The 26,494-nt window shown below is 48.5% G+C and overlaps 1 protein-coding gene across 9 annotated transcripts in view; it reads left to right on the top strand.

Moving 5' to 3' along the window:
- Positions 1–26,494, top strand: part of ros1 (c-ros oncogene 1, receptor tyrosine kinase) — a 335,442-nt gene that overhangs the window by 55,668 nt on the left and 253,280 nt on the right. For all 9 annotated transcript variants that reach the window (XR_005461254.1, XM_038801721.1, XM_038801720.1 and 6 more), the window contains 4 exons: positions 3,108–3,227; positions 5,174–5,349; positions 10,980–11,071; positions 25,355–25,869. Coding sequence is in view for 8 of the 9 variants with exons in the window: in XM_038801721.1 (XP_038657649.1) it covers positions 3,108–3,227; positions 5,174–5,349; positions 10,980–11,071; positions 25,355–25,869 (903 nt within the window). In the remaining variant the exon portion in view is untranslated. The remainder of the gene's footprint in view (positions 1–3,107; positions 3,228–5,173; positions 5,350–10,979; positions 11,072–25,354; positions 25,870–26,494) is intronic.

Below are 26,494 nucleotides of genomic sequence, written 5' to 3'. Positions count from 1 at the left end.
TGCCATGGAAACATCAAGTAACAAGATACTGTGGGTAGAGCTCAGAAACAGGAAGGAGGCAGTCATTATGATGGTGGTGTACTACAGGCCTCCCAACAGCCCACGGGAAGTTGAGAAACCGATATGTAAGCAGGTTCTGGATAGATGTAGAAATAATAGGGTTGATGTAGGGGGAGACTTTAATTTTCCTCGTATTGACTGGAAATCCCCTAGGGCTAGGGATCTGGATGGTAAGGAATTTGTAAAGTGTGTCCAAGAAAGTTTTGAGGAACAATATGTGGATAGTCCGACTAGAGAGTGGGTTATATTGGACCTAATACTAGGGAATGAGCCCGGCCAGGTCATCAATGTTGTAGTGGGAGAACATGAGGCGAACAGTGACCACAATTCCGTAAGCTTTTGGATATTCATGGAGTAGTTGTCCTGGACGAGTGTTGTCCTAGGGTTAAGGTGCTAAATTGGGGGAAGGCTAACTACAACCAGATTAGGCAGGATTTGGAGGCTATTGTTTGCGAGAGGCTGTTTAAGGGTAAATCTACATTTGGCATGTGGGTGTCTTTTAAGGAGCAGTTGATGGGCATGCAGGACAGGCATATGCCGGTAAAAAGGAAGGACAGTAAAGGCAGGATTCGGGAACCATGGATGACCAGGGAAATTGAGAATATTGTCAAAAAGAAAAAAGATGCATATGTGAGGTACAGGCAAATAAAAACAGACAAAGCACTTGAGGACTACAAGAAAAGTAGAAAAGAGCTCAAGCAGGGAGGTGGGAGGACAAAAAAGGTGTCAGAAGGAGAATCCCAAGGCATGTTATACGGATATTAGAAACAAGAGGGTAGCTAGAAAAAGAGTTGACCCACTCAAGGACAAAGGAGGGAAATTATGTATAGAACCAGAGGAACTGGTGAGGTCCTTAATGAATATTTTGCATCGGTACTCACAAAGGAGGGACACGTTGATTGGTGGTGTTTCAGAGGGATGTGTAAACACTTTAGAACAGGTCGTTATTAAGAGGGAGGAAGTGTTAGGTGTATTAAAAAGCATTAAGGTGGACAAATTCCCAGGGCCAGATGGCATCTATCCCAGATTACTGAAGGAGGCAAGAGATGAAATCACTGGGCCTCTGACAGAAATCTTTGTGTCCTCATTGGCCACAGGTGAGATCCCAGAGGGCTGGCAGATAGCCAATGTAGTACCGTTATTTAAGAAGGGATGCAAGGATAATCTGGGTAATAATAGGCCAGTGAGCTTGAAGTCAGTGATATTGAAATTGTTTGAAAAGATTCTCAGAGATAGGATCTATGCACATTTGGAAGTGAATGGTCTTATTAGCGACACATAGCATGGCTTTGTACGAGAGAGGTCATGTATCACTAATTCGATCGAATTTTTTGAGGAGGTGACAAAAATGATTGACGAGGGAAGGGCTATGGATGTTGTCTACATGGACTTTAGTAAAGCATTTGATAAGGTCCCTCATGGCATGCTGGTGCAAAAGATTAGATCACATGGGGTCAGGGGTGATTTAGCTGGATGGATCCAGAACTGGCTTGGCCATAGAAGACAGAGGGTAGCAGTGGATTGGAGTTTTTCCAGAGTGGAGGTCTCTAACTAGTGGTGTTGCGCAGGGATCAGTTCTGGGACCTCTGCTCTTTGTAATAAATGACTTGGAAGAAAACATAGCGGGTCTGATTAGCAAGTTTGCGGATGATACCAAGATTGCAGGAGTTGCGGATAGTGATGAAGATTGTCAGAGAATATAACAGGATATAGATAGGCTGCAAAATTGGGCAGAGAAATGGCAGATGGAATTTAACCCGGACAAATGCGAGGTGATGCATTTTGATAGATCCAATTCAGGGTTGAGCTACAAAATAAATGACAGAACCATCAAGAGTATAGAGACACAGAGAGATCTGGGTGTGCAGGTCCACAGATCCTTAAAAGTGGCAGCATAGGTGGAAATGGTGGTGAAAAAAAGCATATGGCATACTTGCCTTCATTGGATGGGTATCGAGTATAAAAGCTTGAATTATATAGAATGTTGGTTCGGCCACATTTGGAATACTGTGTCCAATTCTGGTCACCACACTACCAGAAGAACGTGGAGGCTTTAGAGAGAGTACAGAAAAGATTTACCAGGATGTTGCCTGGTATGCAGGGTATTGGCAATGAGGAGAGATTGAATAAACTGGGATTGTTCTCCCTAGAGAGACGGAGGCTGAGGGGTGACCTGATAGAAGTTCATAAAATTATTAGGGGTATAGGTAGGGTGAACAGTTGGAGGCTTTTTCCAGGGCAGAAATTAAAATTACAAGGGGGCACAGGTTAAAGGTGAGGGAGGAAAGGTTCAGTTGAGACGTGCGGGGCATGTTTTTTACACAGAAGGTGGTGGTGGCCTGGAATGCACTGCCAAGTGAGGTGGTTGAGGCAGATACGTTAGCGACCTTTAAGACTTATCTGGATAGGCACATGAACAGACAGGGTATAGAAGGATACAGGCGGTTGGTCTAGATAGGACACGTGATCAGCGCAGGCTTGGAGGGCTAAAGGGCCTGTTCCTGTGCTGTATTCTTTTGTACCAGGGAATCTAGTACTGCACTGCTTCATCACTTACACTGTGATGACATAGACTGGTAAAGTCACCCTAACTTTAATTTTTTATACCTACAAGAAGAATGCTGGATTGGATTCCCTAAATAGGAGCCAGTTTTGAAACGTCTTCATCGTTTCACAAATTGGCAGCCTAATTTCTGGAGAGTTGTGACTTCACTTGGCTGTGTTTGGCCAGTTGTCAGGCTGGCTGTGAATCATTAGTGAACGTATACATTTCAGCAGCGGGAAGAAAATCAGTGTTCAACTCATTGCATTTGAATCATGTCTGTTGTGTTGACTATGAATCATTACCGATGGCAGTTGCAAAATAAATTTGTGACTCAGAGCTTATACACCTCTTGGAGAAAGGCAAATGAGTAAGAAAATGGAAATTGAGGTGTTGAAATTCAGCTAGCCTAAATGATGAAATGTTTAAGGATTGCAATAAAAATAATTGTACTGCTGCTTTGTTTAAAAATGAACTTAAAAGCAAGTAATTTAATTTTTTGCAGAGCTGTCTGGAAGTCTGGCACTCTGGCTGTCGAGACAAAGTACCCTGTATGAAAGTAAACTTGGAGATTTGGAGGAGATGTTCTGTTCCAGAACAGATTGGATTACTCACAGCATCACTGGTACAGTTAATTCCTTCCTTTCTTGTGGATACAAACAAGCTGTCCAGCTTCCTGGCTGAGTCATCTACAGTCAGTAGGTTTGATCAATTAACGACATTGAAACCTTCGCTGAACTATTTTCTATTTTATTTCCTGCAGCATTAACAAAATAAAATAAATTAAAGATAACTGGCAAAGCAATAAAGATTAGATACAATGGAGTTCTTATGAGCTGGAATGCACTATTTGAAAAGGTGGATAATTTGATGTATGTTTGAAAATGAAAAACCGGGGGGAGGGGGGGGAAGAGTGAGGGAGTTGATCTAATTGGGTAGCTGTTTTAAAGGGCTGGCACAGATGCGATAGATTGAATGCCCGCCTGTCTCTATAAAGTGAACGCAATAAAAGCTGCACAGTTGTATTTTGGGTCTCTAGGAATTCGGGGTGGCACAGTGGTTAGCACTGCTGCCTCACAGCGCCAGGGAGCAGGATTCGATTTGGACCTCGGGTGACTGGAGTCTGTACGTTCTCCCCACGTCTGCGTGGGTTTCCTCCAGGTGCTCCGTTTCCTCCCACAGTCCAAAGATGTGCAGGTTAGGTGGATTGGCTATGCTAAAATTGCCCCTTACTGTTCAAAAGGATGGGTGGGGATAGGGCAGGGAGTATGGGTCGGCCTAGGTACTGTGCTCCTTTGGAGGATCGGTTTGGACTTGATGGGCTAAATTCACTGTAGGGATTCTATTTGGTGATCTTTTTTCTGTACAAATAAGGTTAGAATTTGGTGTCAGTGTTAGAATGAACTCGAAAAGTTAGATCTTTTCTCTCCCTACAGATGCTGCCAGATTTGCTGAGATTTTCCAGCATTTTCTCTTTCGTTTCAGATTTAAGCATCCACAGTAATTTGCTTTTATTAGAATGCTTCACCCCCACTTTGAACATTTGTGCCATTAGGTGGTCTTCTGAGGTTTTGGTGAAGGTATGTTGTTGGGGCAGTTTAAAAAGGAGTGATTAACGATGTTGGTACATGCACAATGTGGGGAAATCATTTAGTTCCTAGTATAGATAGCTCTCACCTTGAGAAACAGATTCATTAACCAATATAGTTAAATAGCAAAATCGTGCTATCACTGATATTCTTATCACAAGCCATTAAAAGTACAACAGATTTTCTTGTACTGCTGAACCTTCAAAGCTGGTGATAGTTCAATTAATTTTATTTAATCAATTGAAAACTTGGAAATAAAGTACATTTTGGCTGAGCATGAAACATGTTAATCATGTTAGCTGAGGTTACTGGGTTATGACGATTGGGTGGAGGCATGGGCTTAGGTTGGGTGCACTTTCCAAGGGCCGGTGCAGATTCAGTGGGTTGAATGGCCTCCTTCTGCACTGTAAATTCTATGAATCATCTCCACGTGTAGCCCTCGATTTTATAATTCATTGCATGCATGGTAGTGCTGCCATTTCCTGATGCAGGAGTCTTGTGCTAGTATATATAGCCTGTCAAACCAGCTGAAGCATAATTCAATAGAAGGGAGATGATTTAGTCAAAGCATTTAAAATAATAATGAGGTTCAACAGGGTGAATACAGGTAAACTATTTCCATTAGTTGGGGATTCCAGAACAATGTGTCATATCTTAAAATTACAGCTAGGAGAGCAGTCAGGAAATATTTTTCCCACAGAAAAAATAGCAAAATCTGGAACTCTGACTCCCAAAGGACTGATAATTCTGGATCATTGAAACCTCTAAGACTAAGATTAATAGATTTAATTAGGTAAGAAAATCACAGGATCAAAGATCAAAGATGGCCTCATGGATTCAAGGTGTAGATCAGCCTTGATTTTATTGAATGGTGAAACTATCTGAAGGACCTAAATGATCTACACCTAGTCCATAATTCAGAAAGTTAACTAAACACTTGCTTATTTGTGTCCCCCCCCACTCCCACCTGCTGATGGATTAGGAATATCTGGTGACATACGTAAGAAAGAGCTCTACATTTCTGAGGGGCCACACATATGGGCATTATCAGTTGGCAGCTCTAACCATTATCGTCTGGTTTATCGGAGTGACAGATTTATCAGTGATCTCTCTGTTGACTGGCTGTACAACAAACTTTACTTTGTCATCGGCCGACAGGTAAATATTTATGACGTGCTCTTCAGTATGATGTTTCCTGAGCAATGCGATTATTTCCAAAGTTCAATTCAATATTTTTTGCTGCTTGTATTCAGTCATGAGTTTTTGATTTAGAATAGTTTCTTCCCTGAGAACATAAGAACGAGGAGCAGGAGTAGGCAATTCAGCCCCTCGAGTCTGCTCCACCATTCAATATGCTCATGGTTGATCTAATCTCGTCCTCAACTCCACTTTCCAGCTTATTCTCCATAACCCTTCCACTCATTACTGATTAAAAAGCTGTCTAACTCCTCCTTAAATTTACACAATGTCCTGGAATCCACTGCACTCTGGGGTAGTGAATTCTACAGATTCATGACCCTTTGAGAGAAGTAATTTCTCCTCATCTCTGTTCTAAATCTGCTACCCTTTATCCTAAAGCTATGACCTCTCATTCTAGATTGCCCCAGAAGAGGAAGCATCCACTCTACTTCTACATTGTCAATACATTTATCATCTTATCTACCTCAATTAGATCCCCTCTCATTCTTCTAAACTCAAGAGAATATAGGCCTAAACTGCTCAATTTCTCATCATAGGACAACTCCCTAATCTCTGGAATCAATCTAGCGAACCTTCACTGAACTGCTCCATTGCAACTACATCCCTCCTCAAATAAGGTAATGGGTGCCAAAACTGTGGTGGCCTCACCAATGACTTGTACAGTTGCAGCAATACTTCCCTACTTTTATTTTCTATTCCTTTAGCTTTAAAGACCAAAATTCCATTTGCTTTCCTTATTGCCTGCTGTACCTGCATGCTAGTTTCTGCCATTCGTGCACTACCAAGGTCCCTCTGCACTGAAATACTCTTGTGGTTTCTCTCCATTTAGATAACAAGTTGCCTTTCCATTTTTCTGACCAACCTCACGCTTACCCTCGTTAAACTCAATCTTTCACATTTTGGCCCACTCACCTAAACTATCTATATCCATTTGTACATTTCTTATTTCTTCTTTGCAACTTATTATCCCACCTATTTTAGTGCCATGTGTAAATTGGCTGTGGCACCTTCAATCCCTGCATCTAATCTTTTATATATATTGTAATTAGTTAGGACCGAACCCTGTGGCAACCCACCAGTCACATCTTGCCAACCAGAAAAAGACCCATTTAACCCGACTCTCTGCCTTCTGTCAGTTAGCCAGTTCTTTATCCAAGCTAATAAACTATCCCGAATCCCATGTGAGCTTATCTTGTGTATTAGCCTTTTGTGAGGCACCTATAAAATGCCTGCTGGAAGTTAAACCTATTACTAGCAAAGTCATAAAACAGTCTTTTTTATTAATTCTGGACAGCCCTTCTCTGCTTTTACCAGTAAAGATGTTATTATAAGAACATAAGAACTAGGAGCAGGAGTAGGCCATCTGGCCCCTCGAGCCTGCTCCGCCATTCAATGAGATCATGGCTGATCTTGTGGACTCAGCTCCACTTTCTGGCCTGAACACCATAACCCTTAATCCCTTTATTCTTCAAAAAACTATCTATCTTTACCTTAAAACCATTTAATGAAGGAGCCTCAACTGCTTCACCGGGCAAGGAATTCCATAGATTCACAACCCTTTGGGTGAAGAAGTTCCCCCTAAACTCAGTCCTAAATCTACTTCCTCTTATTTTGAGGCTATGTCCCCTAGTTCTGCTTTCACCCGCCAGTGGAAACAACCTGCCCGCATCTATCCTATCTATTCCCTTCATAATTTTAAATGTTTCTATAAGATGCCCCCTCATCCTTCTAAATTCCAACGAGTACAGTCCCAGTCTACTCAACCTCTCCTCATAATCCAACCCCTTCAGCTCTGGGATTAACCTAGTGAATCTCCTCTGAACACCCTCCAGTGCCAGTATGTCCTTTCTCAAGTAAGGAGACCACAACTGAACACAATACTCCAGGTGTGGCCTCACTAACACCTTATACAATTGCAACATTACCTCCCTAGTCTTAAACTCCATCCCTTTAGCAATGAAGGACAAAATTCCATTTGCCTTCTTAATCATCTGTTGCACCTGTAAACCAACTTTCTGCGACTCATGCACTAGCACACCCAGGTCTCTCTGCACAGCGTCATGCTTTAATATTTTATCGTATAAATAATAATCCCGTTTGCTGTTATTCCTACCAAAATGGATAACCTCACATTTGTCAACATTGTATTCCATCTGCCAGACCCTAGCCAATTCACTTAACCTATCCAAATCTCTCTGCAGACTTCCAGTATCCTCTGCACTTTTCACTTTACCACTCATCTTAGTGTCATCTGCAAACTTGGACACATTGCCCTTGGTCCCCAACTCCAAATCATCTATGTAAATTGTGAACATTTGTGGGCCCAACACGGATCCCTGAGGGACACCACTAGCTACTGATTGCCAACCAGAGAAACAACCATTAATCCCCACTCTTTGCTTTCTATTAATTAACCAATCCTCTATCCATGCTACTACTTTACCCTTAATGCCATGCATCTTTATCTTATGCAGCAACCTTTTGTGTGGCACCTTGTCAAAGGCTTTCTGGAAATCCAGATACACCACATCCATTGGCTCCCCGTTATCTACTGCACTGGTAATGTCCTCAAAAAATTCCACTAAATTAGTTAGGCACGACCTGCCCTTTATGAACTCATGCTGCGTCTGCCCAATGGGACAATTTCTATCCAGATGCCTCGCTATTTCTTCCTTGATGATAGATTCCAGCATCTTCCCTACTATCGAAGTTAAGCTCACTGGCCTATAATTTCCTGCTCTCTGCCGACCTCCTTTTTTAAACAGTGGTGTCACGTTTGCTAATTTCCAATCCACCGGGACCACCCCAGAGTCTAGTGAATTTTGGTAAATCATCATTAGTGTATCTGCAATTTCCCTAGCCATCTCTTTTAGCACTCTGGGATGCATTCCATCAGGGCCAGGAGACTTGTCTACCTTTAGCTCCATTAGCTTGCCCATCACTACCTCCTTAGTGATAACAATCCTCTCAAGGTCCTCGCCTGTCATAGCCTCATTTCTATCAGTCGCTGGCATGTTATTTGTGTCTTCCACTGTGAAGACCGACCCAAAAATCCTGTTTAGTCCCTCAGCCATTTCCTCATCCCCTATTATTAAAACTCCCTTCTCATCCTCCAAAGGACCAATATTTACCTTAGCCACTCTTTTTTGTTTTATATGTTTGTAAAAACTTTTACTGTCTGTTTTTATATTCTGTGCAAGTTTACTCTCATACCCTATCTTACTCTTTATAGCTTTTTTTAGTAGCTTTCTGTTGCCCCCTAAAGATTTCCCAGTCCTCTAGTTTCCCACCAATCTTTGCCACTTTATATGCTTTTTCCTTCAATTTGATACTCTCCCTTATTTCCTTAGATATCCACGGTTGATTTTCCATCTTTCTACCATCCTTCCTTTTTGTTGGTATAAACCTTTGCTGAGCACTGTGAAAAATCGCTTGGAAGGTTCTCCACTGTTCCTCAACTGTTCCACCATAAAGTCTTTGCTCCCAGTCTACCTTAGCTAGTTCTTCTCTCATCCCATTGTAATCTCCTTTGTTTAAACACAAAACACTAGTATTTGATTTTACTTTCTCACCCTCCATCTGTATTTTAAATTCCACCATATTGTGATCGCTCCTTCCGAGAGGATCCCTAACTATGAGATCATGAATCAATCCTGTCTCATTACACAGGACAAAATCTACGACCGCTTGTTCCCTCGTAGGTTCCATTACATACTGTTCTAGGAAACTATCGCGGATACATTCTATAAACTCCTCCTCAAGGTTGCCTTGACCGACCTGGTTAAACCAATCGACATGTAGATTAAAATCCCCCATGATAACTGCTGTACCATTTCTACATGCATCAGTTATTTCTTTGTTTATTGCCTGCCCCACCATAATGTTACTATTTGGTGGCCGATAGACTACTCCTATCAGTGACTTTTTCGCCTTACTATTCCTGATTTCCACCCAAATGGATTCAACCTTATCCTCCATAGCACCGATGTCATCCCTTACTATTGCCCGGATGTCATCCTTAAATAACAGAGCAACACCACCTCCCTTACCATCCACTCTGTCCTTCCGAATAGTTTGATACCCTCTGATATTTAACTCCCAGTCGTGACCATCCTTTAACCATGTTTCAGTAATGGCCACTAAATCATAGTCATTCACGATCATTTGTGCCATCAACTCATTTACTTTATTCCGAATACTACGAGCATTCAGGTAAAGTACACTTATGTTGGGTTTTCTTTAACCTGTTTTGAATCTTAACAGCTCCAGTTTTATTCCTTTTAGTATTACTGGGCCTATTCACTGAGCTCCCCACAGTTACTGTACCTTGTACTGTCACCCTTTTTGATTTTTGACTATGTCTTCTCTGCCTTGCACTTTTCCCCTTACTTCCTTTTGCTTCTGTCCCTGTTTTACTACCTTCCAACTTCCTGCATTGGTTCCCATCCCCCTGCCACATTAGTTTAAACCCTCCCCAACAGCTCTAGCAAACACCCCCCCTAGGACATCAGTTCCAGTCCTGCCCAGGTGCAGACCGTCCAAGTGAATTTCTGGTAAATTGAAATCTGCAGCTATTGTGGGGCCGATTCTCCGAGCCCCGCGCCGGGCCGGAGAATTGGAGCTACTGCGCCACGATGCCGGCGCGCGGTTCTCTGAGGTGCGGCGAATCAGCACCATTTGCGCCGGCGCGTTCTCCGGCCCAGATGGGCCGAGCGGCCGTTCTGACACGACAGAGTCCCGCTAGCGCTGTTCACCCCTGGTCGCTGCTGCCGGGAACTCTGCGGGAACGCTCAGGGGGTGGCCTGTGGGGGGGAGGGGGGGGGGAGTGGGGCTCCTTCACCGGGGGGGGCCTCCGATGGGGTCTGGCCCGCGATCGGGGCCCACCGATTGGCAGGCCGGACTCTTTCCCCTGCCCTGGGACTACATACCGCGCGGCCAACCCCTGAATACCGACCCCATGTTGGGTTGGGGCCGGCGCGTGTAGGAAGTTACCCGCACATGCGCAGGATGGCGTGGCCCAACTGCGCATCCGCGTCTTTTACGTGGTGTCGGGTCTCTGACGCCGCACCGAGGCCCCGTCCCCACAAATCGTTCCATGCCCCTGCCAGCCCCACGGAAGCACCAGAATAGGGGTCTGGGATCGGGCGCCGACGCCAGAGTACAACACTCTGGTTTATACTCCGGCGTTGGCACTTAGACTCCCGTTGGGAGAACCCTGCCCTGTAGTTGGTCTCTTAGTGGTTGACTACCTCAATTCATCCCACAGTTCCTGATCCAGACCTGGAGGTCTGTAGCAATCCCGCAGTAATATTACCATCTCTTAATTCTGTGCAACACAATTCTGTGTCTGCCTCTCAAACCATTTCCAAGTTGAAATGATGTGCTTTTTTACTTTTCTTGATGCCTTGTGCTCCTCTCTAATTCCTGCATTTCCCCAATGCTTGCTGGCATTCACGACTCCCCACAATGAAAATGTAGAAGTATTTGATTTACATGAGGTAGTGATTGACATTTTGAGATTACTTGATCGTGTTTGCGACTCCGCTGCATATGTTGATGATTACAATTTCACCAGTCTTTCTTCATAGGTGTTACGGTGTGATGTGAGAAACTGCTCCACTGAAGTTGTCATTATGTTAACTTCTTCTCCAGTTAAAACTGTAGCAGACCCTTTCAACGGGTGAGTTAAATGCCCTGCAAAGCTATGTAATCTCCGAATTATCTGCTACTTTCAGTGGTTTCTTATTAATTCATGAACCCTCGGGTTTTACAGGAATGGAGGGTTTAAGTCATTTCTTCATTATTGAGAATTAAGATGGAATGCTGCTTCATGAACATGTTAAATTAACATGTTGCCTGTAGGGTAGGTAAAATTGTCATCCATGTGATGACTGTTGTGTTTGTTGTATCTTGAAGCAATGCAGACATAACTCACCAGTTTCTATGTGCAAATAAACTTTACTTACAGGTTTTGTTTAGTTTCCAGCAACATTTACAATTTGTTTACTTTTCTAAGTCCACATATGTTTAACTAATCAAGCAGAGTGAGTATCAATAATAAGGACTCATATAATCAAACACAGAACAATTGAACACAACACTTCTCCCCCTTTAACTTAAACAACATATGTATGTATATCGAATAATTTTTTGGCTTGTGTGTTTTCTATAAGTACATAGCTTTCAATGTTGTAAGTTGCTTTGCTATTGTTAACCTTGTCTGTGGCAGTGTAACTAAGCATGTGAGCCACTCGATCGCATAAACCTGCGAGATTAATATAAATGATCTGCAAGCAGGGACAGAGTGTAACTTAGCAAAATCTGCGGATGATACGAAAATGGGTGGGAAAGCAGGCAGAGAAGAGGAGATACAAATTTTACAGACTGACATAGATAGGCTAGGAGATTGTGACAAAATTTGGCAGATGGAGTTTAATGTGGATAAGTATGAGGTTATCCATTTTGGCCAAAAAAATTTGTTGGGCAAATTATTATCTGAATGGAAAGCAGATTTAAAATGCATCTGGGCAGAGGGATCTGGGTGTCTTTATTCATGAATCACAGAATGTCTGTATGCAGGTACAAATGGAATGTTAGCATTTATTGTAAAAGGACCAAGTATAATAGCAGAGAAGTGTTGTTGCAATTGTATAGGGTGTTGTTGAGACTACATCTGGGGTACTGTGTCCAGTTTTGGTCATCTTATTTGAGGAAGGATATGGTGGCATTGGAGGCAGTTCAGAGGAGGTTCACCAGATTGATTCCGGGGATGAAGGGGTTGACATATGAGGAGAGATTAAACAGTTTGGGCTTATTCTCACTGGATTTAGAAGGATGCCTCTCAGAGCTGCTCGATGGATATAAAATACTGAAAGGGATGGATAAAGGAAAAGTTGACCAAATGTTTCCCCTTGTGGGAAAATTTAGAACAAGAGATCATGGGTGGGATTCTCAGATTGCTGATTCCAAAATTGCGTTTGGCAATCAGCCAGAGAACATGGGCGCGATTCTCCGGACTCACGACGGTTCGGAGAATAGCGGGCGTCGCAAATTTTTACGGCGACGCTGTTCCGACGCCCTCCCGCTATTCTCTGAACCCCTCAAAATCTCGGCGTCGCCATTCCCGACAAACGCCTCCTTCCCGCCCCCGACACGACCAGATTCGCCACTAATAGTCCCCCCCCCCCGCTATTCACCGGCCCAGATGGGCCGAAGTCCCGACATCATCGCGCCCTGTTTGCACGGCGTGAAACACACCTGCTATTTAAGTTCGTCAACCAGTCGGGCTGGCTGACAACTGCTTGGAGGAGGTGAGCGCACCGCTCAGCGCACCGCTCAGCGCACCGCTCGAGTCTGGCCACAACGGAGAAGGCATCCCTGAGAACGGGAGGGGGGTCCAGAGCGGGGTCAGTGGGGGAGACGGAGGGGGCAGTGGGGGAGACGGGGGGGCAGTGGGGGAGACGGAGGGGGCAGTGGGGGAGACGGGGGGGGGGGGGCAGTGGGGGGGACGGGGGGGGGAGTGGGGCGGGGGACAGGGGTGGAGTGGGCGGGGACGTGGGGGGGAGGGGGGGAGTGGAGGGGGGAGACGGGGGATGGGGGGGGGAGTGGAGGAGGTGGGGGAGACGGGGGGGGGGAGCGGGGGAGATGGGGGGGCAGTGGGAGTGGGGGGGGGGTTAGGTAGAGAGTGAGCGAGTGAGCCGTCCAACCCCGTAACAAAATGTCTGCCACCATGCCATGGAGTGCCGGTCACGAGGACACGGCCGCTGGTTGCCCTGTGGCTTACGGCCACAGGCCACTGACGCACCCATGAGGAGGACATAGTTACTGGCCGTTGGATGCAGAAAGTGACCAGGGGTTAGGCTGCCCGCGTGTCAGCAGCGCGACCAGGCCACCGGGACACACAGGTATCCCGTGGCAGGCAGCTGCCGAGGTGTTGACTAACCTCCGTCTAACATGTCCCGTTTCTCTGCCCCCACCACCCTTCTGTAGGTTAGCACAATGTATGTGAACAGAACGCCTATGTTCTGCGCAGTGGTTGGGGCCGCTGTACTGCATTTGGCGATGCAGCAGCATCCACAGCCACAACCCGCAGTGGATGCAGGGCCAGCTGCAGCAGCAGAGGGAAGGGCCGAGGAGTTGCCAGTCGTCGAGCAGCATGGGGAGGAGGAGGATGAGGAGGAAGAGGAAGAGGAGAGAGTGAGGGTGCAGCCACGGCGCCAGAGGCGACGACCAAAGCCGAGGGTGTACCGTGTCCGGGTCTCTTTCCTAACAATGACGGACATCATCTGCAGGAGGAGACTCCGGCTGAGTAGGCAGACGGTGATACATATCTGCGAACTCCTGTCGCACCTCGCCCCACGTGGAACGGGGGGAGGACACGCGATCCCGGTTGCCATCAAGGTGACGGTCGCTCTTAACTTCTATGCTACCGGCTCCTTCCAGTCTCCGAGCGGGGATGTCTCCGGGATCTCCCAGTCATCGGTCCACAGGTGTATCCGGGATGTGACCGACGCCCTCTATGCCATCGCGGACCGCTACATCACCTTTCCCGAGGACCAAGCAAGTCAAGACTCACGAGCTCGTGGATTTGCCAGCGTGGCCGGGATACCGAGGGTGCAGGGGGCAATCGACTGTGTTCACGTCCCCATGCGCCCGCCTGCAGGGGACAGGGATATGTTCACAAACAGAAGGGGGACATACTCCATGAATATCCAGGTGGTATGTGACCCCCACATGAGGGTCATGAACGTCTCTGCAAGGTTCCCAGGGAGTGTGCATGACTCCTACATACTGGCGCAGTCGTTCATCCCTGCGATGTTTGAGGGACGTCCCCCCCGGCTGAGGGGCTGGTTGCTAGGTGACAGGGGTTATCCGCTGAGGTCTTGGCTGATGACGCCTATACGGAGGCCTCAGACCAATGCGGAAACACGATACAACGAGGCCCATGCAGCAACCAGGGGTGTGGTGGAGTGCTGCCTTGGCCTCCTGAAGATGAGATTCAGGTGCCTGGACCGCTCCGGAGGGGCCCTGCAGTACCAGGCCGAAAGGGTCGCTCGCATTGTAGTGGTCTGCTGTGCGCTGCACAACATCGCGATGCAGAGGGGAGATGGCCTGCTGCAGGAGGCGGAGGGAGAAGCCAGTGGCAGTGGTGCCAGCACAGAGGAGGAGGAGGAGGAGGAGAGGGAGGAGGAGGAGGCTGGTGGAGTGGCGGGCGCAGCACGCAGACACGACCCAGGTGCTGGTGATGTCCAGGAGGCGGCACGACAGACCCGGCGAGGACGGCGGGCACGTGACGCCTTGGTGGCAGCACGGTTCACGCATCGCATGTGACGTCCCCGCTGAACACCAAACCACCACCTGCATCGCTAGTCGTGCAGAGGGTCAACACACAACTTCCACCACCACAACCCCCCCCCACCCCCTCTCAGTGTACCCTGCTCCACTCCGACATCACCCTTACCACTGGGTCCAGACGGTATGGCACAACATTGATGGCTGTGTCAGCGGGTGTGATCAGCTGTGAGCTCAGAATCGTTAGAGAGAGTCTGACCCATGGCAATAGCTGAACCATCCACCTTGGTGGCCGCTGAGATCGTCACTGACACTCCATCACGTGCCCGCGTGGGCTAGCTGTGGGAGGGGTTGGGGGGGGAGGGGGGGGAGGGGCAGGGACTGCACACCCGGCACCGAAGTTTCACCACTCGTCAACCCCAGCGACACTCGGTCACCATCACAAATCCTGTGGCTGTGGAACAATCACACGGTATTACAAGTAAGGTGGAACAGTGCGTTAATGTTAACAATTATTTACAGGTGCCCTAGCCCCTACAACTAAACTGTGCCCTTCACCCGTGCCAACTTACTCAGTGTCTATCTTAGTTGCCTTACGGGCCCTACCACTACGTCTAAGTGACTCCCCAGATGATACAGCAGGAGTGGAGGAGGATTGCTGCGAATCGCCCCCCTCGACTCGTTTCTCCTTGGCCAAGCGTTTCCTGGGGCGACCCGGCCTTGATGGGCCAGGCTGCTCTGCGGGCGTCTCGGGTGACATTGTGCCACCCTGCTCTGCCTGCTGCCCACCCGATGCACCAGGGATGGGACGGGGGGAGGCCGAGAATTCCGGGACGTCCCGTGATGGACTTAATGGGACGGGCCCCAAAACCTCCTCCTCCCTCGGGGAGCCCGGTGGCCCCCGGGCCTCACTTTGGGACAGAGGTGCGAGCGGGGAGGTGCCCCGTCGCACCACCGACACCTGGCGCTGCCAGTCCTGGAGGCCTGCAACGGTATCCACCAGGATCCGAAGGTTTGCAGAGACGGAGTCCAGGGAGTTAGCCATTCCCGCCAGGGACTGTGCGATCTCAACCTGTGAGTGCACAACGCCATCCAGCACATGTGTCAGGCGGTTGATGCTCTCGGCGACTGACTGCTGCGACTGGCCAATGACCTGGTGAGACTGGGCCAAGGCCTGCAGGGCGCCGGCAATGTCGTTTTGCCTCTGGCACATTGCTGCCTGTGAGAGGGCAACCCTGTCCAGGGCCGAGGATGACGTGTGCATATGAACCCCAATGCCTTGCATCACCTGACCCATTGCCTCCACTGCGGATGCCACCCGTGCAGTGTCGGACTGGGTCTCTGCCATGAGCGGCACCACTCCCTGCTCGTGGACGCGGTTCGACTCCTCTAACAGCGTCTGCAGAGTCTGGAAGGAAGCCCTCATCCCGTCGTTGTTTCCCTGGGTTTCTTGAGGCATCGGCTGTGCGGGTGGGTTGAGAAACTCCAGGAACTCCGAAAACGTCTGGGAGCCAGCTGCATCCTGGGCCTGGTCTGGCATCCGCGAGTCCGGGCCCTCGGTTGCTCCGACCTCTACCTGCTGTACCTGCTCAGCTGTGATGTGCAAACCAGACTGTGACCCAGGAGACTCATCACTAAATAGGCCCGCCGGGTGAGTGTCTCTGGGATGATGGATGTTGTGGGAGATAGCAGTGCCGCAAGCCCGATGTTTTCGCAATTTAGCCCCTCCTCAATGGTGTGGGGCCGCTCAGAGTCCGGAGGGTTATCCCTGGCCATTTCCGGGGGTTGTGTTCTCGCCACCCTCTGGGCTTCCTGATCCGCAGATTGGGTTGGGGAGGATGGGGCTCCCCGCTGATCGGGCACCCTCTGTCGTGCGGCCCCGGGTGAGGTGGCGGCAGATGCCTGTGTCCGTCTGCAGCCAGACGGCCCTGGTGTTTGGCATCACGTCCTAGGGAAGAGAATGAGACGGGTTATTTAGGTTTGCTCGGCAGGCCGCTGGACGGTCCCAATGGGCAGCGTGTGAAGGGACAGAGGATGGGGGACGTATCCCAGTGGGCAGGGTGTGTGAAGGGACAGAGGATGGGGGAGGTGTCCAAGTGGGCAGGGTGTGTGAAGGGACAGAGGATGGGGGAGGTATCCCAGTGGGCAGGGTGTGTGAAGGGACAGAGGATGGGGGAGGTGTTCAAGTGGGCAGGGTGTGTGAAGGGACAGAGGATGGGGGAGGTATCCCAGTGGGCAGGGTGTGTGAAGGGACAGAGGATGGGGGAGGGGTGGGTGTTTGTCAAGGAGGGTTGTCTCACTTGCTGCAGATCCGCCAACCTCGCATAGCGCGACATCCCGGGTGGCAGACCCCCCAACAAGGTCCAGTGCCCTCTGCTCAAGGTGGTGAGGGGGTGCAGGTTGGGCGAACCCCCTCCAGTCTTGTGCCGCTCACGGTTGTTGTGAGCGGACTTGGCCTGTTGGGGGAGGGTACATAGGTAGACCATTACAATACGGCAGGTATCAGCAGTCCGTTCAGATACTGGCACAGTTTGGGGGTCAAGTTGTCATAAGACGATTGCATCTCTCCACGGGGCCAGAGCGCTGGGTCTGTGACAACTTTGTGAACCATCCTCAAATAACTCTGGCCCAATCCCCCTCCACCCCCCGTGCCAGGGGGGGAGGTGGGTGATTAGGTAAAGGGGGGGGGACGGATGGTTGTGACCAGGGGGCACCTTCTTGGCACTTACCCTGGCAGCCGTGGTGAGGTCGTGTAGCTTTTTCCGGCACTGCTCTGCAGAGCGAGGGTTCTGCCCCACAACACTGATGGCAGCGGCCACCTCACGCCAGGCCTGGCGTACCGCGCTGGCAGGTTGGCGATGCCCTCTCTGCGGGCGGAGGATGCCCCTCCTATGCTCGACAGCATCGAGCAGAGTCTCGACATCGGCCTCCACAAAACGAGGTGCAGCTCTCCTGGACTCCGACATCATGGCCGACAGATTCTGTGCTCGCCCGCGCATTATTACGGCGTCGGGCGGCGTCACGTGGGCGTGATCGTGTCGTCGCCGCGTTCCGTCGTCATTGCGCACGTGATTGACACGGCCGCGTTACTAGCCCATTTCCCGGAAGTGAATACGTCGGGAAATGGACCCTTCCCGACCGTCGTAAAACGCGCCCGTTTTTTACGACAGTTTCGCGATTTTTCGCGGGTGCGGAGAATCGCGCCCCATATTTTTACTCCAAAATTGGTGTCATTTTTCCGATGCTCTGCCCCCTCAAAAACGGCATACTCGAGGCGTACGTCGTTGGGACGGCCTCAGGACGTCACCTGAGGCCCTCCCCCGATGCTCCGCCCCCGATGGGCCGACTTTCCGAAGGCATCGGTCGCGAGTCCTCTCAATTTACGTAAACCTTGCGTGGCGGCTCTGAACCGTGTCCAGCGCCGGAACTAGGGGGGGGGGGGGGGGGGGGGTGGAGCCATTTGAAAAAAATGATAAAAATGAAATGAACAGTGCTTATTGTCACAAGTAGGCTTCAAATGAAGTTACTGTGAAAAGCCCCTAGTCGCCACATTCCGGCGTCTGTTCGGGGAGGCTGATACAGGAATTGAACCGTGCTGCTGGCCTGCCTTGGTCGGCTCTCAAAGCCAGCGATTTAGCCCTGTGCAAAACCAGCCCCTGGGGGATTTCAGCGGGGGCTGGGGGCACTGGTACGGGGGGTGGTCCGCGGGTGGTGAGGTGGGTTACAGGGAGGCGGTTTTTGGCAGGCCAGGCCATGCTGTAAGGCGCGGCAACCGCAGGCCGCTGTCGTGGGCATGTATGTATCAGCAGGTAAAGCCAGGGGCTTTATGTGCTGTGGCTGTTAGCCCCCCACTGGACGCAGCATCGGTGCGGGGGCGCCGCCGACATTTTGGTCGTGAGACCAGATGCAACCTCTGGACATAGCCGCAGGATCGGAGAATCCAGCCCATAAATATAAGTAATATAAGTTGAGAGGCAGTAGATTTAAAACTGAGATGAGGAGACACTACTTCTCGCAGAGGGTGGTGAACCTGTGGAACTCGCTGCCCCATAGTGCGGGGGAATCTGAGTCATTAAATGGTTTCAAGAGGGAGTTAGATATATTTCTGATTTAAAAAAAAACAGGTTAAAGGTATATGGGGATAGGTAGGGAGGTCGCTTTGAGACGAGGAAGAGATCAGCCATGATCTAATTGAATGGTGGAGCAGGTTTGAAGGGCTGAATTGCCTACTTCTGTTCATAATTCCTATCTTCCTATTAATCAACCTCAAAGTTATACTGTTGAAGACAATTGGACCATCTGCAGAAGTCGATGACCTGATCTTGACATGGCCAACACTATAGTCAGCACTTGGTGATCTGTGTATATTATATATAATGTAAATATAATGGCCGGGATTCTCCCGCAATCGGCGGGGCGGGCCATACCGATGCCAAAGAGTGGCGTGAACCACTCCGGCACGGGCCGCCCGGAACGTGCGGCAGGGCCTCCGCCAGCCGGCGCAAGTTGGCGCATGCACAGGAGCGCCAGCGTGTTCTGGCGCATGCGCAGACCCGCTGGCGTGTTTCCTGCGCATGCGCAGGGGGTTTCTTCTCCGTGCCGGCCATCGCGGAGCCTTACAGAGGCCGGCGCGGAGGGAAAGAGTTCCCCATGGCACAGGCCCGGCACAGTTTGGTGGGCCCTGATCGCGGGCCAGGCCACTATGTGGGACACCCCGGGCCGGATCCCCCCCGCCCCCCCGCCCCCCCTGAGGACTCCGCAAGCCAGCATCCAAGCCACGTCCCGCCGGTATGGACCTTGTCTAATCCACGCCGGTGGGACTGGCCAAAAACGGGCTGCCGCTCGGCCCACTGGGGCCTGGAAAATTACCAGGGGGGGGGGGGGGGGCGCTGTCAACGGCTCCCAACCAGCACGGCATGATCCCCGCACCCGCCCAAAAACCGGCGCCGGAGAATTCGGCAGCCGGTGTTGGAGCGGCGGGGCGGGATTCACGCCGCCCCCCAGCGATTCTCCGACCCAACGGGGTTCGGAGAATCTGCCCAATGTATGCGCCAATGTTCACAAGCGTAGATGCAAGGTAGTGCTTTCGACTCACCAGTAGAGTATTTGTGCACAGTTTCTGAGAACGGCACGATGCATAAGTAATTGGTCATTCGCTTTCTTCAATATAGTGTGGGAGTTAAACTTCAATTACATTTCTTGACACATCTGTTCCGACATACATTTCTGCTTGTGGGTTGAAATGTGCAAGGACTAGTGGAGATGCTATCTTTGCCTTTATCATGTCAAATGCTGTTTGCTGTACGATTGTCCATCCTCATTGTGCATCTTGACATAGTCGTTTCCGAAGCGGCTCTGTGATCTCTTAGTACTTGGAAACAGTTTTGTAATAAAAGTTGGTTGATCCAAGGAATGATATCAATGTTTTCACATTAGAAAGGGTTGGAAGTGAATTACATTGTCATGTGCAGGCTTCATTCCAGCTGCTGCCACTTTGTACCCTAGGAAGCCAATCTTGGGTGTTGCAAACGTGCATTTGTCCTTTTTGTGCGTCATGTGATTATGAGCGTTGTGTGATGAGAGTCGAGTGAGCCCTGTTCACAACTACTAATCATGTTCTGCTTCCATTGATTACAACTTTGAGCATCCCCTCAAAATTTGACAAGACTGTTAAAATGATCTTTTGCTAGGTACTGAACTTGGCCCATTGGGCATTCTGCAGCACTCAAACACACTCTCGTGAGTAACAAAAGCTGAAAGATTGAGGCAGCACGGTGGCACAGTGGTTACCTGGGCTTGATTCCAGCCTTGGCTGACTGTATGGAGTTTGCAATCCAATGATGTGCAGGTTAGGTGGATTGGCCAATTCTAAATTTCCCTTAGTGTCCAATGATGTGGAAATTAGGTTGGGTTACAGCGATAGGATGGAGGAGTGGGCCTAGGTAGGGTGCTCTTTCAGAGGGTCAGTGCAGCCTTGATGGGCTGAATGGCCGTCTTCTGCACCGTAGGGATTCTATGCTGGCATTGCTCTGCTAGGGTATCTAAAGATAGTTCCGTCACCTGTTAAACTTCATGAAAACTCTGGAGATATTAAATTATGCTGATATTTCTTGGATCGTAAGAAGTGGGATGCTTGTCTGGAATGATAGCTTGTTTGACTGCTTATGATTTACATATAATCTAAGTTTGCATTGTTTCATCACGCGATGACTAGGTTTGATTTTTTTAACAATTCATTCATGGAATGCAGGTGTCATTGACTAGGCCAGCATTTAATTTCCATCCCTAATTTCCCTTGAGGAGGTGGTGGTGAACTGCCTTTTGAACAGCTGCAGTCTATGTGGTGCAGGTGCACCCACAGTAATGAGTCTATTCGCTCTATGATACAGTCTGCCTGTAGCTGTTTCAGCTACTTTGGTAGGTTTTAAGATGACAACCATCTTAAATTTAAAAAAACTGGCGGAACTGATGGGTCGTTGAGAGAAGCACAATATCTCCCCAAATCCGGAAAATAAGAAAAGATACTGGCATGTATAGTTTGCATCATCGATCACATTAATGTGTGTTCCGGTGGGGTCTCCTGTCTTGAATCCAAGTCTATCAAAAAGTTTTACCTCCCCCCCCACCCCGCCCCATAACCCTTTAGCTACAGAGAACATTAATCTGTGTAGGGTGATGTTTTTGTACCATATTGGAACTATGATTATTCCCAAAGCCGGAATAATTGAGTTTCATGAGCTTGAACATTGTCTGTTGGCAGCAGTGAGACAAATTTACAAAAAAAAAACGATACTGTGTTGCTCAAGCTCGACACCTTCACAGCAACTTCAGGGAGTGACACTGAGGTGGCCATGTTGTTCACTCAGCTGATAGCTGGGAGTGGGGGTTATCTTACATGGAAAGGTTCGATAGACTGGGTCCATATCCATTGGAGTTTAGAAGATTGAAACATATAAGATTCTGAGGGAACTTGACAGGGTGGATGCTGAAAGGATGTGTCCCCTCGTGGAAGAGACTAGACAAAACTAGGGGACACAGTAAGGAGTCTCTCTTTTAAGACGGAGCTGAGGAGAATTTTGTTTTCCTCAGATAATCATGAATCTTTGAAATTCTCTTCCCCGGAGGGCGGTTGAGGCAGGATCAATTACTAATTTTAAGGCAGAAATAGATAGATTCTTGGCTAATAAAGGAGTCAAAGGTTATCGGGGATAGACGGAATGTGGAGATGAGGCCGCAATCAGATCAGCCATGATGCTATCAGTTATAACCCCCACATGACAGGGTTAGGTGGATTGGCCATGTTAAATTGCCCGTAGTGTCCTAAAAAGTAAGGTTAAGGGGGGGTTGTTGGGTTACGGGTATAGGGTGGATACGTGGGTTTGAGTAGGGTGATCATTGCTCGGCACAACATCGAGGGCCTAAGGGTCTGTTCTATGCTGTACTGTTCTATGTTCTATGACCCACGGGGATGACCCGATTAATCTCCCGAAAGCCTCGTGGAGTACGAGCTTCCCTGTTGAGGGGCGGAGGTCCATCTGCCTGCTTGTTATTCCATTGCCATAAAAGCTGGTCCAGGTAGGAGCCGCGCTGCAGAGTTATCGCGGCTGGCACCTGGACTGCTGCGATTAAATACTTTCCTTTTGGAAATAAACTATTTCTTGACTCTCCCGATAAACACTTCCACAATTTAAACACGCTTTTGAAGGTATCTGTCTGTGATTGGCATGTGTTGATGAGACCGCTGAGCTCTTTCTGTCCATAACCCTTGTACTTGAGCTGGTTGGGCACGCTGTGCCTGTGATCTCAAGTCTGAGGGTGCATTTCTGGTCGCATCTTCAAATCAAACAAGGTTTGGTTTGCTTTTTAGGTTAAATCATCGTCTTGGAGGATGATGGAATTGAAGTATTTTCAATTAATTGGTCACAAATTAGTTTGTTAGTTAGCGCGCTGAAGTTTCACAGTAATGCTGACACGTGTTGTTTCATAGACTTATTATTTCCCTGGCATGTCGTACTGTTCGATCATCACACTTTTCTTTGGGCTGAAGTGTTTTTCGAGGGCGCTAATACATCAAATGTAGATGTCTATATCTGGGCTGTTCATCCCTGTACATCTGAATATATCAACATGCAAATTAGGAGCAGGAGTAGGCCATTCGGCCCCTTGGGCCTGCTCTGCCATTCAATAGAGCATGGCTAATCTGATTGTGCCTTCAACTCCGCATCGTCATCTACTCCAGATAACCATTGACTGACTTGTTAGTCAAAAATCTACCGACCTCTGCCTTAAAAGTATTCACTGACCTGCCTCCACTGGGGAAGAGAGTTCCAAAGATTCGCAACTCTGAGAGAACATAAATTCTTCTAATCTCTCTTAAATGGGAGGGCGCTTATTTTTAAACCGTGTCCCTTAGTTCTGGTCCAGTAGTGAGCAAGGAGGCATAGTTAGATATCCTTGTGATGAAAGAAACCATGCAGGAGTTGGTAAATTTAAACTTTACTCCTCATTGGCATTTAGTTGTATTTTTGATGGATGATATTGTGGTGAATGTATAATGCATAATTCACACTGTGTATCACTGTGTCCCTGTGGGCTCCATCTGTGAGCCGTTGCGCGGCTCTGCCCACAGGGGGAGATGAGCTTGTACAGGGCTCCACCCTTGGCTCCGCCCATGGCCCCTCCCACTACCAGAAGTATAAAGTGCTGCGGTCTTGTGAGTCTGCCCTCAGTTCTTCTGGTCGCAGGCAGGCTCAGTTGTAAGTCTATTAAAACCACAGTTTACTTCCTCTCGTGTCTTGAGTGAATTGATGGTCACATCAGATATACTATTCTATGTGTGTAGGTAGGACTTTTAATTACAAGAAATTTTAAATATCTGTTCCAGCTTTTTGTTCCAGCAGCTACTGTTTGTTTACTTGACTGAATCCACACCCAGACTTAACTAATCAAACACATGGGCAGCACGATGGCACAGTGGTTAGCATTGCTACCTATGGCGCTGAGGACCCGGGTTTGAATCCCGGCCCTGGGTCACTGTCCGTGAGGAGTTTGCACATTCTCCCCGTGTCTCCGTGGGTTTCGCCCCCACAACCCAAAGGTGTGCAGTGTAGGTGGATTGGCCACATTAAATTGCCCCTTAATTTAGTGTACCCAATTCATTTTTTCCAATTAAGGGGAAATTTAGCGCGGCCAATCCAACTAACCTTTCCTCTATGAGCTATTGGCCGCAACTCCCCTGTGTAGCCAGAGATCGGGATGCCATTTTTAAATGAAGCTCCCACCCACCCAAACGCTCCATGGGAGAATCCCCAGCCCTTCTGCCTGCACCCCCCCCAACATCCGCACAGAGCGCCCCATCGAGCATGCAAAATAAATGCCAGACTGGCACCCAGTTAGCTCTGCTATGATGCCCAGGTGGCACCAGCAGTGCCAGGGCACCACCCTACCCAAAGGGCATGCAGCTGGGGGCCTCCAATCTGCTGGGAGACTCCCACAAGTGACATTCCGCCTGGTCCCTGTTTGTGGGGACCAGCGCTGAACAGAGTTCCCCCAAGATCTCTGAGGCAAAGGAAATGAATCCCAAAGCCTCAGGTACCTCAGGAATCTGCACATTAAAGTGAGACTAACTGCCTCGCTCTAATATTCAGATTTGCCAAAAGGTGACGCCACCTACAATGGTCGGATTTATAATAATAATAATTTTTATTGTCACAAGTAGGCTTACTGCCTACTGCAATGAAGTTACTGTGAAAATCCCCTAATTGCCACATTTCGGCACAAGTTCGGGGACACATAGGGAGAATTCAGAATGTCCAATTCACCTAACAGCATGTCTTTCTGGACTTGTGGGAGGAAACCGGAGCACCTGGAGGAAACCCACACAGACACAGGGAGAACGTGCAGACTTCGCACAGAGAGTGGCCCAAGCTGGGAATTGGACCTGGGACCCTGGCACTGTGAAGCAACAGTGCTAACCACTGTGCTACCATGCCGACATTGCAACCTTTTGCGCGATCACACTGGATCTTGCGAGGCGTTTTGAGCCGAGTAGATCCTGGTAACGGTGTCTCCCAGCTTTCATCGGCCATGCAGAACTGCAGCAAGCTGCTTTTTGGGCGCAGCGTGGCCATCGATCGCACACATAGTTCTAGGTCAGAGTGTTGAGTGGCTTGCAGGGGAATGTGCAGGTGGTGTTCCGGTCCATCTGCTGCCCACGTTTTATAGGTGCTAGAGGTCACAGGTTTAAAGGTGCTGCTGAAGGAACCTTGGTGAGTTGCTGCAGTGCATCCTGTATGTGATGTACACAGCTTCCACTGTGCGTCTGTGGTGGATGTGGTCCAATCAAGCGGGTTGCTTCGTCCTGGAGACTCGTGGGTGCTTTTGGAGCTGCACTCATCCAGGCAAATGGAGAGTTGAAAAATCCAATGTTAGCTCCTAAGATAGCTGCACAACAGGAAAACAATATAGAGGATGATGATAAAATTCCAATTTTTATTTTTATTTCAGCTCAGAAAATCATAGTATTGTAGGGCTGAATCAAACAAACCATTTGTTTTTGAGCCATTTAGTTTCTGCTTGAAATTAATGTAATTTGGGGCTTTTCAAAATAGCTTTGTATGCTTCATTTAATCATGTTACTTTTTTATTGCCTGTCCTATTTTTCTTTTCGTAGGTATTTATTTATTAGTTTCATGGATAGCCTATATCGCATGGTTCTACCAGGAACACTGTTGGAAGCTGACAGCAAGAGCATGGAACCCGTGGTAGCAAATACATCACTTCTCACTTTCAGTTTGAACCCGTATTTTAAAGGACTCATTTACATTAGTGGTAGAGGAGACACTGTTCACCATATCTTCTTGGATGGGACAGAAACGGACATGAACAGTTTATTACCATTTGATACAGCCACTGTTCAGCACATAGTTCATTCTTGTAGCTTATGGGTTTTAACCTATGGAAAACAGGTATATGTAGCAGAAGAACACGATAAACAGTTGTACCCTACTGAGGTGAGTGTGGAATCGTGCAATGAAAATGATGGAAACTTTGACAACTTGTTTTTATGGGACTTTTCTACTCAGCCTTTGCCAGTGCCTGTTCATGGACCTACACACCTGCAAGTTGCCTTGGGATTCAATTCAGCAGCTTTAACCTGGAGAAAACCTCTAACAGGGGCTGGGCTTGGTATGTTTTTAAATTTGCATTTAGTCATGTAGCTACATCTTGGGACAAAATAATGCTGTTTTTTGAGCAGATGCAAAATGAGGGAATGGCCTGCCTCATTTTCTCATTGAGGTTGTTGCGTAACATGAAGAGGTCTTGGGTGTGGAGTTGGGGGTGGTGGGATATGTAGAGTCATACAGTTAATCCTATAAATCACTTGTTGATTTTATTGTGGGAGAGTAAAGTCGAATCAATTGGAACTGTATTTGGAGCTGGAACAACATGAACACTCCTCCAGAGTGGGCTGATGACCCCATAATATTCATTTATGATGGTGCTATAATGAGTGGGGAGTTTGGGAGAGGAGCACTGGTGGATGGGCAATGGCCAATGTCAGAAGATCTCGAGGGTAAAAAGCTTCCCTCATTCTTGGGGGCCTCACGGTAGCATGGTGGTTAGCATCAATGCTTCACAGCTCCAGGGTCCCAGGTTCGATTCCCGGCTGGGTCACTGTCTGTGTGGAGTCTGCACGTCCTCCCCGTGTGTGCGTGGGTTTCCTCCGGGTGCTCCGGTTTCCTCCCACAGTCCAAAGATGTGCGGGTTAGGTGGATTGGCCATGCTAAATTGCCCGTAGTGTAAGGTTAAT

Source organism: Scyliorhinus canicula, chromosome 7, assembly GCF_902713615.1.
Source record: "Scyliorhinus canicula chromosome 7, sScyCan1.1, whole genome shotgun sequence".
Classification (NCBI taxonomy): Eukaryota; Metazoa; Chordata; class Chondrichthyes; order Carcharhiniformes; family Scyliorhinidae; genus Scyliorhinus; species Scyliorhinus canicula.
This window is presented reverse-complemented; position numbering and strand designations above follow the sequence as displayed.